The sequence below is a fragment of the Poecile atricapillus genome, chromosome 2 (assembly GCF_030490865.1).
Source record: "Poecile atricapillus isolate bPoeAtr1 chromosome 2, bPoeAtr1.hap1, whole genome shotgun sequence".
Lineage (NCBI taxonomy): Eukaryota > Metazoa > Chordata > Aves > Passeriformes > Paridae > Poecile > Poecile atricapillus.
In genome coordinates this window covers 3378770-3394831 of record NC_081250.1, presented here as the reverse complement: position 1 = coordinate 3394831, position 16062 = coordinate 3378770, and the positions used below count along the sequence as shown (strand labels likewise).

At 40.1% G+C, this 16062-nt stretch overlaps 1 protein-coding gene across 1 annotated transcript in view; it reads left to right on the top strand.

Moving 5' to 3' along the window:
- The window catches only part of ADCYAP1R1 (ADCYAP receptor type I), a 139587-nt gene that overhangs the window by 115855 nt on the left and 7670 nt on the right, over nucleotides 1-16062 (top strand). Inside the window, exons 13-14 of the mRNA XM_058833484.1 lie at nucleotides 1367-1458; nucleotides 15020-15103. Coding sequence (XP_058689467.1) covers nucleotides 1367-1458; nucleotides 15020-15103 — 176 coding nt within the window. The remainder of the gene's footprint in view (nucleotides 1-1366; nucleotides 1459-15019; nucleotides 15104-16062) is intronic.

The following is a 16062-nucleotide window of genomic DNA, read 5'->3' as shown; positions in this document are numbered from 1 at the left end:
AGCAAGGTGTCTGAGCTGTAATTGATGGAACTCTTGGATTTAGCTCAAATTTTGTCAGATGCCTGCACATGGAGGACTGAGAGCTTCTGAAGTGCCCAGTTTGGGTTTCACAGGGTGGCTAAAATTGGAAAAGATCACTGGAAGTCATTTAGTCCAACCTCCCTGTTTCAGTAGGATCCCCTAGAACATGTAATTCAGGATTATATACAGATGGATTTTGAATATCTGAAGAGAAGGAGATATTCTGGTGCTCCAAATAATGTGAGGGTTTTAAAATGCTGTTGGGCTCCTGCATTTAGGAAAATAAATTGAACCCCTGGACAATATGGTCAGTGGCACCTGAAAATCTTTTGGGCTTGCCACATGCAAGTGCCTCATTCTGGGCCCCCTAAGTTGTTCTTCACTCTCCATGGAGAGAATTAAGCAGGTTTTGAGTGACTTTTGTAGGAATTCAGACTCCCAGCTCACAGGTAACCAATTAAACAGGGGTTGATCAGGTTTGGTGTTTCTCCTTTGAAATCTTTGGGCAGCTCTGTAAAGCCCAGGAATTCTTAGTTAAATGAAAGGAAATTCAGCCAATTTCAGCACCAAAACAGAGTGGGTTCAATGATCCAAGGTTTTTGTCCATGTGTGAATTTCTGTGAATTTTCCTCATGCTTTACAGGCACGTTCTATGAAGGATCATGTTCTGCTTGGGGGATCAGTTAAACCTGGTTTCTTTCGAAGGCATTAAAGGAACGAGCATAAAGCAAGGGACTACTGGGATTCTCCATCCCTTTGTAGTTCTCAGATCAGACAGAAACTGCTGGAAAAATGCTCATGTTCAGTTTCTGCTCCCCCTAAAGGAGTATAAGATCTTGTAATGGACCAACTTAAATTTCCACTCCCCTGGCTTTAAGAAACAATGGAGTTGTTGGCCAAATCTCAAGCCAAAGCACTGAAATAAACTAATTTTATCATTCTCCAAGTTTTAAAACCGATGGAAACTGTTAAATTGAGACGGCCATTGGTCAGAGAATGGGAGTTAAAAATGCCTTTACTCTCGAGGTCTTTATTTTATGTATTTTTTGTGCAGGGAACTTTCTTTTTACTCTGCACAGGTTGATAATGAAAAATGTTGAAACTTTTCCATTTATGTTTCTCTTCTCTTGAAACTGCAGAAATTCTGTCTCATTTTATCTGCAGCAAGGCACACAAAACCCTTGTGAACTCTCCCCATTAATCCTGACCCTATAGAACTTTTAGACTGGTTTGGAGAAGAAAAAGGGAATGAAACCAGAAAGTCACTGGGAATGTCTCATTTTCATACTTTGTAAAACTATGTAATTGTCACAAATTTTTCCATTTTTCTTTCTCTTTCCCCCAGATAAATTTTGTGCTTTTTATCGGCATAATTGTGATACTTGTGCAGAAACTCCAGTCACCTGATATCGGGGGCAATGAATCCAGCATTTACTTGTAAGTATAAATAAAGCAGTAATCAGTTTAAATTACTGATATACACATAGGAAAAACCCACAGAATAAACAAGAAACCTCAGCTGAATTAGGCTGATTTTTGAAAAGAACTGCAAAGTCTATTAAATTTAAAATTGGATTTTTACTTTAATTTTTCAGTCCATCAGCCGTGGAAGTGTATTGTAATGCCAGCTTTCAGCTTTCTTTAAAAGGCCTATAAAATAAGCAGAAATACAAGATTAAAAACAAAACCCAAACAAAATCTAATATTTTTACATGTCAATTATCTGAAAATTAACCTATTGACCAGGTATAAATACTGTTCTTCTACTCATGGGATGGTTTGCTGTGCTTCATAAATTCCAGGACATGGTTCAAAGTTCGCTGAAATCAATGAGATTGGGTGAAAAGTTTCAATTAACTGCTGGCTGAATTATAGTGCAGGAAGATCTCCAAGACATGCTTAGGTCCATGTTTCTTTTAAACTTAATTGCATTGCACTTAAGCCAAACATTTCACACACACCCCATTAAAATTGTTTTAAAATGCACACAAATCCTAAAATTTCCCTCTAGATGCTTGTAGCTTTGTGATTTATATGTATTTTTAATCTGGAACTCTTTTTATTAGTTTCCACCTGATAATAGGGCAGAGGTTGGCCAGTTGAGGTGGTTGTCATCACCATTTTGAGTGCATGCAGTCATTCTCCACATAAAAATTATATAATCCTCTCCAATAACTGGGATATGGGGCAGCACATCTGGTGTTGGCCTAAACACCACACACATTTGGATTTTTTTGTGAGCTTGAGTGCTTTCTTGCACTCATAGACATAGGTAGGACTATTTAATTTAGCATTAAATTCCTGATGAAAATAGGTGAGCTACGGACACCTTAAATAAAATTAAAAGATGTTAGGGTAAAGTAGGAGATGCTTATTTCATAGTAAATACAATTATCAAGTGATTAGTTTCACCCTAAGTAACCACAATCATAGAATAATGATATCATCCATCATGACAATTTTCAGGGAAAAATATGTTCTCCAGCTGCCTATTTTTCTGTTTTCTTTTTTTTTTTTTCCCTGTTTTCTAGTTTAGATTTGCATTAAATAATAAAAAACCCTACATCAATTTTCATGTCTGCAGCCAGACATCCACTTACTGAAAGCCCTGCCCCTATCATCTTGCTCTGAACTGTGTTTCCACAGCCAAAAATAATGCTTCAAACCGATTCTGTGGATCCTCAGAAACAAAACTGAGGATGAGAGTTGGTCACTGGGTTAACCTGTGCATGGTCTGCCTGGGGCCTGCATGCAAGGCTTCCCATGGAGCTCCCCCGAGTCCTGGCTGGTAATTAACACCTGAGATGTGCAGAGTCTGAATTTTTAAGTGCATGTTTGGTGTCTGCTGCACATCTCACGTATGAAGCAAAGCATGCCATGGACTCCCAAGATTTCACTGGATTACCGAACATCCCTTGTCATCCTGGATCAATATGGTGACTGGGTTTTGCTGGTGTTTTTCCTATGTGTATAGTTAGCCACCAAAACCAAGAGAAAACATCATATTTTCTGTTCCATTCGCTGCCATTATTTTTTTCCTCATATTTTTTTGCAACTTTTGTAACCGGGTGTGTATAAATCGACCTCGCATTGATGTACGTGTTACGGAGTGGAGTGTTGTTTATCCAAACAGATTTGACAGCAGAAAAGTTCACACAGGGATGATGAAAAGGAATTAAATTAATAATTCTGTGCAGATCTACACCAGACAGAGTCAATATTTGTGCACACATACCCTGTATAAAGAGAGCTTGTAAGGAAGGAAGGCTGTAGATCATAATCTGGTTCTGTCACCATATTGAAATATCTCACATTTAGACTGCGGCTCATATTAAGCATTTTCCATGTTCTATTTTGCTGCTTCAAACACTTACAGCATCATTCCATCAGACCAAATTTCTCATCCAGATCTTTACTCCAGAACATCTTTAAGCACTTTCCCTTTAGTGGGTGAGGAGCAATGAGGTTGAGGAAGGATTTTCAGCCTGTTTCTGAAGGTAATTCCACATGGATCTGCAGCAGGGATTGAGATTTATTCTAATATCAGTCCTCCATTCTTTGGAATAACAGCTGGTACTTCCATCATCAAGAAAAGAAAATGAAAGGCCCCAAAAACCTGGCTACTGACTTTGAGCAGGACTTCTTTTATTTTATGTGTTTGGTACATGTTTAGGTTCAGGTCCTTTTAATGACTATTTTGTCAGAAAAATCTACCTCTGCATCCTACTTCATAGACACTGTGATGATGGTTCTGCAAAGCACTTAAGCCTGTTTGATTTTTAAATTTGATTTTTAAAGCCCTGGGGATGGGCTTAAATTCAAAGATTAATCATACATTGCTACCACTGTGCATTCATTATTAAAATCTCCCTCTGGAGGAGTTAGCTAGGAGCTATGACAGGACCATGGCAGAAGAATGCACTGCAGGGGAACTGAGGCTTAATTAATGGAGTGTAGCCACTAGAGAATATAAGATTTGCCTTAAATAAATCAAACAATGATTTTCATCATTTGTCACACACTACCAGGGCTTTACTCCCATTAAAAAAAATATAAAAAAATAAATTCTCTAAACAACTTGATTATTGTGTGCAACAGCCTTTGCTTTTAGGCTGACAAAAACTTGGAAACCTGTTGCTGATTCCTAACAGTTTTCCTGGAGTAGCCAAGTGCTTTGGTGGTTATCAACTTCCAGTTTATCCACTTGTATGTTCAGTCATTCATCACCAGCCTCATTCCTCCCCATCCTTTCCTCACGCCTTTAGTTGCCCTCGGAGCTGTCTGCATGCTGCTGATCCCATCTCAGCCTGAGACCCCAAAAACTCACCAGGTTCTGGGAGAGGACCATAAATCTCCATCTTTCTTTCGCTGGTGTTTTCGAGAGAAACTCCTCTTTACTCCTGAAAATACGGGGGGCTAGAGTCATCAAAATATCTAAGCAGCTGAGGTAGGAATTCAAAAAAGAGATAGAAGGCACCCCTTCAATGAGAATTTTAACTCTATTATTATTTTGGGTTATTTTTCCAAGAAACTTTCATACTTCCTCCCAATAGTCATCATAACCATAGTTATTATAATAACTATAGTTAACCATAGTTTTTAGTGTGAGGAGTGCCAAAGATGTAAGATTTTTTTTCTTGAAACATGTCTGGTTTCAGTTAACCTTGTGTCATTCCTGAATAATTCTGCCAAATTAAGCATCAAACTGAAGCAAGATCGGTCATGCAAATGGAATAGATTTTTACCTGGGGGAGAAGTTCTGAGATCCCCAGGTGGTGTGGAAGCATAAAGAGCTATTGATCGTATTCTTAGAGTAATTAAGACAGCTATTAACGCAGTTCAGTCAGGTTTCTCACCCTAGCTGGTGAAACAAACAGCAGTAATGTGCCATGATTACAGACAGAAAATTGTTTGGGTTGGAAGGGGCCTTAAATTCATCCAGTGCCACCCCCTGCCATGGGCAGGGACACCTTCCACGGTCCCAGGTTGCTCCAAGCCCTGTCCAGCCTGGCTTTGAACATTTCCAGGGATCCAGAGGCAGCCACAGCTTCTCTGGAAACCTCTGCCAGAGCCCCACCTCCCTAACAGTAAATAAGTTCTTCCTAATATCCAGTCTAACCCTACTGTCTTTCCATTTAAAGCCATTTCCCCTTGCGACATGTCCTGTTGAATCTTACAGAACAAATGACCACGTCCTGAATTGGTGCCTGTATTTTCCATCCAGTTATTAACATGATTCCAAACAGAAAAAAACAAACAAACAAACAAACAAACAAACAAACAAAAAAAAAACCTGATTTTTAGCAGTCTCCAACTGCAGTTTGTAAGTATCTTGAAGAAGTAGGAGATTATTTAGGGATAGTTACCCCATATGCTGAAAGCCAAGGAGCACCACATCAGGAGTCCAAGAATTAGGTGGGATCTCCCAGTCCTGGGGTCTGCAAACACATATTCACAGCCCTACAATGGCTGGTTCAGCACTCAGAGCAGCACATCAGGCCCACATGGTTTGTATGGATTTATCATCTATCAGTTTCTTCCCTGGAATTTTAGGAAATGGTTAATGAAGTGATCTGGCAAGACTTCACTGTTTTGACCATGAAAAATCCAGCCAACAGCGTGTAACCTGGTATGCCAGAATCTGTTTTCAGATATCCTGGTTTTGGTCAAGTTGTTGTAGAGAGATTGTATCACCCCCCCAGAAAGAAACCCATATTTCTACAGAAAAGCCTACACAAAGCTTAAATCAAGGCTGTTATTTTCACAAGCATTGTTGCATTGCTGAAATAGTCACTCTAGAGAGAAAATCATCAGCATCACTACCATAAAACACCACTATATTTAGTAGGTGCATGATGTAGATGCATGCTGGAATAACCCATAAGATTAAAAAAGACCCACACTTTTCCATCAAACCTTTGTTTCTTCATTCATTTTCAAGGATCAAGCACATATAACTGAAAAAAAAAAAAAAATTCTTTTTATTTTATCATGATTTCCAGTTTCTCACGACTGGTATAATTTGGGAGGGGGAAGCTTGTTTCTGCTTTTGCTTTGACAGATTCTTCATAAATTTTGTATCACATGTTGAAAGCTCAATGAAAAGAAAATAAACCCCACATATATATCTAGCTAATTCAGGTCTACGTCATTCCTCCAATCAGCATCTTGCTGGAAAGAAAGGAGAATCATGGCATATATCATAGGTAGGTACGATTTTACCCTTGGTGCGACCTAGAGGGTTAGGGCAGCAGAAGCAATGTTGCAGCCCAGATGTTTTGGTAAACAACACTCCTCTAAAATTCACCTCCAAAGTCACTGGACACGCAGTGATTCATTCTGCTACCGCTTTGTCTTGCTGCAAGTGCTCAGACTGCCAGAGTTGATGATTATTGGCAGGACCTCGGTGCCAAAAGGCTCATTTTTCTGACAAGCAAGTGGCAGATGTTGGATGGACAGATGTTGGTGGTGCTGTCAGCTGGGTGCTGGGACTCCCAACGAGCCAGCAACAAAAGGAACTCGTGTCCTTGGGTTAATCCTTCTCTACCACAGGAAAACACATTGGAAAACACAGATAATGGTCATTTGATGTCAGTGCATGATCAGCAAGGACCTAGTGCTCGTTTCTAAGGAATGCCAGGGGAGTAGATACTTGCTGCTCTGATCAACGCTAATTCTTGATGGATTTATTTAAAGTTCTAGGAAAAAATGTGCTCATTCACCACTATACTTTTCATGTGCATCGCCCAAGGCAAATTATTATTTTGGGTGCTGGTTTGATTTTTTTGTTTGTTTTTTTACTTTGGAATTTTTGGGTGAAAAAGATGGGGGTGCTCATTTGTGCCAATCTTTTCTGGTAGGGATTGGAAAGAAAACCTAAGTGTACTCATTAGGAATGTAAGATCATGCAGGCTATTTACCATAATTAGCGGGAGTGTAATTATCAGGGATTTATTTATTTTCAGATAAAATAATCAAAAGCCCTATTCTGCTTTGATTACCTATCTGTGGTTTCAATTGCTGTAAAGTCAAACAGCACAGAGCATTTAGTGTGTTTATAATGTTCCTGGGAGCTGTTACTGCTATTGAACAACCAAGGGTAAAATGCACCTAAATCCCCCAGGTGCCTGTGGCAAGGACAGGAAGATGAATTTTTGTTTGTCAAATCTACTTTCCCAAGATAAACACTGTCCTTTCATCCAGTGCATTCTTCAAATTCTTACATAAATTATGAGATTAGACCTAGAACCATTTCTACCTTGAAAGAGCTTTTGTTATCTCTTGGCCCACCTGCCAGAGGAATATTCCAGGAGAGCAAATCAATATTTATGAAGGAAATTCCATTCCATTTTCAGTGATATACAAGCACTGACCAGAGCTTTGGCAGGATCTGATTTTGAAATCATGGATCACAAATCTTATTTCTTGTTGTTACAACATCACCTGTGATGAAAACAGCATTAAAAAGGTTTCTACTCCTATTGTTTGGAAATCTTTAGAAGGCAGATTTTAGGGTGCAAAGCCTAGGCCTGCACAAGAGGTGTCTGTGTGGTGGAGGCTGACTCCTGTCCTTTTTCCTTTTGCAGTAGTATCGAAAAATTGGCTGACTTTGTCTTTAAACACTATTTCTGTGGCTGTAAGGCATTTTCATGGGAAATTTTAGGGTTTAAAGGGATATACAGACAGAGAAAAGGATACAATGGTGATTTTTGTTGTTGATGAATCACGAGATTTTGAAATCTGCCTAGGTTTCACGTGTAAGAATCCTCAAATGATGACTTAAAATTTCTCCTTGGTGCCATGATCTGTGGCAGTCTTAGAGAACAAAGTCCTTTGTCCACAAGTTCCATCCTGAAAGAGCAAAGCACAGACTTTTACCCCCATCTGTCACAAGAGCAAGCCATGAACTGAAAAAGAGCAATTTTGCATTACAAGAGAAGCCACTAGGAGATGCTCCTTCTCTTGAAAGGTCAAGGAGGTGTGCAGGTTAGTGAGGGAGAAAATAAAAGATCTTTTATCCAACACTGCAACTCCCTTTATAGAAATGATTTTCATATGTATATATATATTTAAGAAAACACAGTAAAACTTGCTGCACTCTCAACAGTTGTATCAAGGGTTGGATTATCCCTAACAGCCCTGTTTCCACAGAGTTTGAGGCTCCAAGGAGAGGCTAAACAGAGTTTTTTGTGCTCCCATTGAAAAGTTAGCGGTGTGAATCTGGAAATTTCAGATCTAAACACCTTTCAAAGACAGTACCAAAACCATCATGGCTTGATTGCCATAACTGGTATGGAACAGAACTCAGAACACCCAGAGACTCAAGCCAGAAGGATTTATACATAAATGCTTGCATCTGTAGGGTGCCTGTGTAAATACAGGGTTTGCCCACGCATGTGCTGTCTGAAACACTTTATATATTTAAAATTGTTCCAGCCTTGCTGCTTAAAAGGCCACAAATGCTTGAGCAATGTGCACCATAAAAAGCTTCATATTGTAAAGGGAGAGTGGCTGTGCTTCACTAAATTTGCTGTAACCTTGGAAATTTTGCCACGCACTGGAGTTTCCTGATTAGCAAAAATAAGGTAGCTTTCAGAAAGAAAATGCAGAATGGATCTCAAATGTGCTTCTGAAGTCACTGCACTTGGTCAGAGTGAATAACCTAATTTTGATGAGTATTGATATGCTTCAGTTGTCATGGGGATCAGCAGGATAGGGAACGTCCAGTGCCCAAGGCCACTCGTCTTTTTGAGTTAGCCACAGATTTGGGTGCAGTATCTTTTATCAGAGCAGCTTGCTTAGATCCTGGGAAAGATAATGGGTTTGGAGAATCAGGAGAATTTTCAGAAGTTTCAAACTGAGCCTTAACTTGAGAATATCTAAATGAGGCCATTCTGGCTTTTGTCCTTTTCCTCATTGCTCATGTCTAAGTTTACTGGTTTGAGTGCACTGTTAGACTGAAAGGGATAGATCTGAATTTTGCTTTGTCCCCAAATCAGTTTGCAGCCCTGATTCTTTGAATCATTTACTTAATGTAAAGATGGAGGTGAAGCTGAAGCAATTGGTCATGCAGCAATTGATGTGAGACTGTAGAAAATGGGGAATAATTCTGACATCTCTGAACCTGAATGTGCTTTTAATTTATACCAAGGCTCAATGCCCACCAGCATCCATGGTTTTCCACTTAGTTTTTCCCACCATTCACACTTTTGCCTCCATCATTTGAGGACAACAGGAATTTATTTTCCCCTCAGTGTCTCTGTTTCTCCTTGCCATTGATTTATTGTGTCTCGCTTCAGCAGCTGGCATTGTTTCACATCCAGTGGGGTTAGTTTTACATCTGGAGAATTTTTAGGACATACTCCAAGTACACAGCCTGAGGTAGGGAAGGGACGAGGAAAATGGTGCTGTCCCAATGCAGAAGGTTTTTTGATCTGGAAAGATGAATTTCTTGTGAGGATCTTGTGACTAATGCTGTGTCAAAGGAACTGTGTGGTGCAAAGCAGACAATCAGTTTCCTAAAAACAATCTCTGCCTGCCTTGGAGACTTAAAGAACGTCCTCAAAGGCCACGAGGCTAAAGTGGCTTAATACAGAATTAAGTCTCAATGAAGGTTGTTTAAACAAATGGAAACTACCTCAGACAGGACCAATCCAAAGCCATTTGTAAGGTTCATGCCACAGTCTTAGTCACACCTGTACCATTACTGAGGGATTATCCAAACTGTAATTCCTCTTTATATTTCCAATGAAAACACTGGAGTTGTTCAGCTGATGAAATGTCTGCAAGCCCAGGCTTTTTTAACAAAGGCAGTGCTCTCTTTTTTCATTAAGGAGAGTTGTAGAGATGGGCTGTACCGTGAATCTGCAGGGATATGGTATAATATGTAAGGCAGGTGAGTCAAAACAGTGTAACTGAAGCTTCAGAGCTGCAAATTATATAAACCCAGTGTAGTTATACTGATGCTGAGCTCTGCCAGCTGACAGGAACCAAAACCTGTCTGTAATGCTTGAAAATCCACTTCTTGTGCCAGACTGGGACAATAACACTCTGTGGGATTTGCCCGTTTGCTTTCTTTTGAGGGGACTGAGCTAAATCCAGTTCTCAGATATTTATGCCTGGTTTTGGATATGTACATTTTTCATTTGAAATGGTAAAGTATTCAAAATCTTAGTTTATTTAAGGACCTTATTTGGCTTGGTACATTTTTCTCATTGAACATTGCCTGCTGCACCTCAGTTGTGTTGGTGCAGCTCCATCAGAATTATTCCACAGGGCATGACTTTGATCTGTGCTCTGGAGTCAGGGAGAAAAACCCAGCCTGGTAAAACAGGAGCTCCAGAATTAATACAGGGGAAGAATCTGGACACAGAACCTTGGAGCTACAGTTCATTTAAAGGTTGTTTTTATTGGAAGAATTGTGCCCTCTGCTCCCAGATTTATTCTCTAGAGTACAGGCAAACATTAGGCTTGATCTCTTCATTATTTAACTCCAAGTATAGCAATTGTGATCTCCTTTTTATGTCCACTCTGTAGAAGTTAGAAAAGCCAAGAATGAGCACGGCACACAGGATTTTTGGCTCTCTTTGGCCATTCTGTTTCACTTTCAAGCCTCAGATCTATTCAAGGGTCCGATTTACTGGACAAAAAGTTCCAGTCCAAGTTCATGTTTGTTAAACATTTATTTTTAACCACAGCATTAATCTGCAAGCACTCATTCAGCTTCAGCTTCTTATTTTGGTGGCATTAGCAAGGAAAGGTAGAACTCTAGGCAGCAAGACTAAGAAACTGGGATTTGTTTTCCATTAAAGGCTAGAGACATAGTTTCCTTTTATTTTTTATGGGGGTTTTTTTTTTTTTTGGTTTTTTTTTTGGGTTGGGTTGGGTTGGTTTGTGGTTTTATTATTGCTGGGTTTTTTTTCCATGAAGAGCACAATGTTTGTTGTACTTTTAGCAAGACAGCAGGGGATCAACCTGGTTTAATAAAACAATCCTGCAGGTCTCCTTCCACAATCAGTACAGACCTACCCAGTCCAGAGAATAAAATCCTTTACTACAGCTTATTTCACTTTAAACAACAAGTTTAAAATAGGTCAGGTAAATCTCACTTTATGGCCTGTTTCTCACCAGTGACTTCCAAGCTGGCATGGGTGGCAAGGAAAAAGGCACACAGCTATTTTGTTAACCTCAAAAATTAGGGGAAATAGAACTAAAAGACAACTTTTCTGAGAAGCACCTGTGCTTTCTCTGTGTCTTTTGAGAGGGGTGAAGGACTCTGCCTGCACACAGCGGGTCAGAGCTGCAGCCGCTGCAGTGGGATGGAACTGTAGAATCTGTTTGTTGCTCACAGAACAAGTTCTGTTTTCCATCTGATCTGTGAGGGCACGGGGTTTGTAAATGTAGTTGGTGTTTTGAAGGGAAAGAAGCTTAAGGGAATTCTCAGCAGCAAGGAAAAGGTGCCTCCCAGCCTAGGGAAGCGTCAGCTGAGAGGAAGTGAGTGTGTGATATAAATAATATATTATACAGATCCACTTTTCCACTTTTCAATTTTCTCCTCTCTCTCCCATACAATGTCTCTACTTCCTCTTTGGTTAACTTTCTACTGCGTTTTCAATGCTTTATTTAATTTATTTTGTTCTGCATTCCTTCTCCTGCTGCTGCACAGCTGCCAATCCTACTCATGGTGAGGTTTCTCAGAATTACTCGAGCAGGGTGCACAAAGATTCTTCATGAGGCGCAGTTTTAATTTGCATGAATCAAGTTCTACCTTTGCTGCCTTTCCCAAAGGATTCCCCTTCAGCACATTCAGAGACAAACCTCATCATCCCCTGTGTGTTGGTAGCGACCTAAATTCAGAACTCTGACCGTTTTCATTACGGATGTACCTGGATAATGCAGCATAATGTCCTTCCTCTGGACCAGCATGCTCGTTTCACTCCTCTTAAGCACCTCTGAGGTGTCATCTAGGTGCCATCTAGAACTGAATTACAGCTCCTTTTGCCTCAGATTTGTGTTCTCTCTCATTTGCATTGGGACGTCCAGGTGTTCGGTCTGATGCGGTGGCCTTCAGCCACATCATCCATCGCTCGTTCCATCCCGGGAGTGTTTAACTTTTTCTTTCCCCTTCCACCCTAGCACCCTCCCTCTTCCTCCCAGATGCAGCTGCAGTCCCTGCCCAGGACACTTGCGGTGAGACTCAGCTTGTTTGCCTTTAGCTGTCTAAAGTCTCGTGCTCGATCTGAGCAGTCCGGTCGTCGTCTATGGTGGCTCGGGGAGAGCAGGGCACCTCCGTCAGACAGAGTATCCCCCATGGCTTAGATGTCTCTGTCACACAGGCCAGCTCAGCCTGGAAGTCCCTGTTCTTTCCCTGACTGAGTTCAAGGTGATAGTTCAGTTTGGAATCTGTCTTTGGCACGTAGAGTTAGATGTGACCGATTCCGTTCTCTGTGTGCCTACAGAGGTCTGAGGATCCTGCCCTGATTCGTGTAGTGTTCTCATAGCCATGCTCTCATTTTAATTCATTTTCTTATATTTGTCTATTTTTTTTACTCTTTCATATTTTTTTTTTTCTGGTTCCCACCTCCTCTGTCTCTTCTCTCTTTCTCCCTTTCCTTCCACCAGTGTCTCTATTTTTGATAATAAATAAAGTCTGCAAAATAAAATGGGAGGAAGAAAGGAAAGAAATCATCTATAAATTCCGTAATCTTAAGATCTGGGACACTTTACACCACCTAACATCAGAGAGATGACTCTACCAAAATTAGAAATAGCAGAAAATAAGTGCTAACAGCACTAAAATATTAAGAATTTCCTAAGAAGTGCTAACAATGTTTTCCATCACAAACCTGTGTGTAAATGTCTCCTCACTGTGTGGGCAGCAGCAGCTAATCCTTAGATATTATCCTTATTAGATATTATCCTTAGATAATATTTTCAATATCAAGTCTGTTTTTTACAATAATTCTAGTAATTGCCAAGTGCTGTCACGTTAGGTCTATTCACCAGGGTAACCTATTAAAAAATCAATCCCTGTCAAGTAAAACAGGGCATAAGCAATAAAGGAAACATGGATGGGAATTTATTTCTAGGTTGCCATGGCAACATTAAGTATATCATTGAAGACCACAAACCTCTACAACAGCCCACGGCTAAGACTTTTCAAAGTGATTATTGATTTTTAGATGTTTCCTTTTCAGGTTCTGCACCTTAACATGCCTCATAAGTGCTTCTTTTCAACACAGGCTGAGCAGCCCTCTTGTGTTAAAAGTTGGTCTGAGAAATGTGTTTCACATCAAGTGATCAAAAAAAATGAGTGGCACTCAAAATCCATAGTCACTTTTGAAAGCCTCAGCCGCAATAAAATGGAACTATCCCTAAAACATCCTTGCTCGTTTTTGATCAGTCTAAGCAGACAATTAATGCCCAACTCTGCTCTGTGAAAAGCAGGTGGTGCAAAAACCTAGCACAGAAATTATAGTGTAAAAGGAGCAGTCATTTTCATGTTTGCTTCCCCAGCAACATCCAAGAAATGAAATTCATTTTATGAGTCGGAACACGGTTACTGTATCTGTTTGCTGGGTGTGTGCATGACACAAGACTGCATTCCTTCCTGCTCTTCTACTGTAATATTTAATAACAACACAGTTATCAGGCTTTAATTATCCAAAAGGAAGCAAAACATAACTCCAGTAATGGGGATTGACTTAAAGGAGTTAAAAGTAGGGAGAAATTTAGTATGTTTTCAATTCATCCTGGTTTACTCTTCAGATTATAAATTCCATGTGTTGTGAATAGAGATCTTGGATTGTGTAATAGAAACAGAGTTGGGTTTGTTTGAACAAACTTAAGTGTTTGCCTTGAAGGCAATTGCTTTAAAAATCAACATATTATCCTTTAAATTAATGGAGATTTAGTCAGGACACTTAGTGGTGTTTGGTGTTCATCCCAGCCTAGAGTGGACATCTAAAACAGGTCAGATGTACCTGGCCAATAAATGTGTATTTCTCTTTCAATTGTTTATTCTGATGATTCTCGGGGTCCTAAGGATGCCCACTTTCCTTAGACATCTGTACTGTAAAGATCCAGCCTCTCCTGAGGTGAATCCCGCCTAAACAATGATGTGTTGAAAACAAAACAAAAATTCTCCCCTTGAACGTGGACAAGAAATCACTATTTTCAATTTTCACGTTTTCCAGCCCAGACATAAAATCTCTTCCAGAATCCCTCCAAATGCCTTTCCATGTTTCAGATGACCCTTCTTGTGATTGATTTTAATTAGCCTCTCCTGGCTGGTGGGAGAGGAGCTGTTTTGTTCCCTGTAGCAGCTGTTCCTAGAATCCATCACGCAGGGGTGAAGGTCCTGCTCCACAGTGGATGAGCCTGCTGCTTTGACGAGCACACTGTCTGAGTGTGTGTGACAAAAAACAAGTGGTACCTCCAAAATTACCAGCCAGACATGCAGATTCCATACTGAGCTCCCTCCCCATCACCACAGAGGCTGGAAAAAGTGCTTTGGTGTCCTAGAAATTCTGTGTTAAAAAGAAGGGATAGACTCTACAGTGAAAATGAGGAACACCTGATCCAATTCACCTTAGATTGATCCCCGTCCTATGAGTTTATGTTACTCTCTGATTGTTCTCCATGAGCATGCAGTCAGCTTTCATTTAATATATTGTTCTGTGACCCTCTGTACAAAACCAGACCGCACAGGTCTTGTGTATTTTGGATGCCTTAGCGCTGCCCGCCTGCCTTCAGGGTGTTTGAGTTTTGGTTTGTCCATGAATCAGCACATCACAACGGCCAGCAACAGCCAGTGCAGTTTAATTTTTATTTAATTTTTTAATTTCTGCTTCAGTCAAGCAGCTGGTTCGTGCTGTGACTCCATTCTGTCGTGTCCGCTTTCCATCTTTGTGACGTTGTCTCATGAAATGTGTTGAAAGTGACCTACCTTGGCCTGTTCACGATATGCTGAAAAAAATGCTAATCTTGTCATATTTAGCAGCTGCGTTCAGAAATGCTACTGTAAGCCTAAGAGGGCTAACCAGCACTCTTGCAAGATGTCAGAACTATCAACCATTACCCTGTAAGTGTACGCACTCCTGTGACATTACTGTGTGTGTATGACGCATGTTGCAATTAAATGAATGGATGAGAGCAGAGGGGAAGTGGCCAGAGAGCAAAGCATTCATTTAGTTCTTGTTGCATGGAGAATTTTTTTTTTTTGTTCTTGTTCTGTGCTTTTGCTGATGCGCCACGACCGAGGATTTGAAGGTTGTTTTAACTTTTTTCTTTTTTTTTTTTTTTTAAATTATGGCTGATGCTATTTATGGTTTTGGGTAGTGTCTGTACAGAATTAATAGCTGCTCTTTATTGTACAGCAAAGAGGTGAGCACCTTCATGCTGAGAGAAAATGTTTCACCTGAAAGTTTCCTAGAAAAACTGGGTGAGATTGAGTTAATCAGACCCTCAGTGGGTATAAAACATCCTTTGTCCATTGAACTGAGTGAAGTTAACTTAATAAACACCCAAGGGTGAGGAAAAGCTAAAGCTGACCTAATATCAAAATGAATTGTGTTCATCAGAAGTTACAAAATCATAGAATCACTGAGTTGGAAAAGACCTCCAGGATCATCAATTTCAGTCCAACATTGTCAAATACAGAGTGAGGCATCCAGAAGAGTGAATAAAAGCCATTCAGCCAAGAGTTGTGTGAATTAATCACTATCCCATAGTCCACCCAACTCCTTGCACAAGAAACCCACAGGTTTTCACAGATTGAAATGGAATCATTAAGGTTGGAAAAGAGCTCCAAAGTCATCCTCTCATTTTGTTTAGATGAGGTGAAATTTCAGACATCTATTATATGTTTTCTGATGATCTGTCTCCTGAATTGTACAGCAGTTTTATAAGTGTGAATCAACATTCTCTGAGGCGTCCTGAAAAACAGACCCAAAACTCCAGGATTTTGCTAAAGAATATTCAGTAGTTACCTTAGACACCATTAAGGAAAAAAGACTGATTTGTAACCTAACTGCTATATGG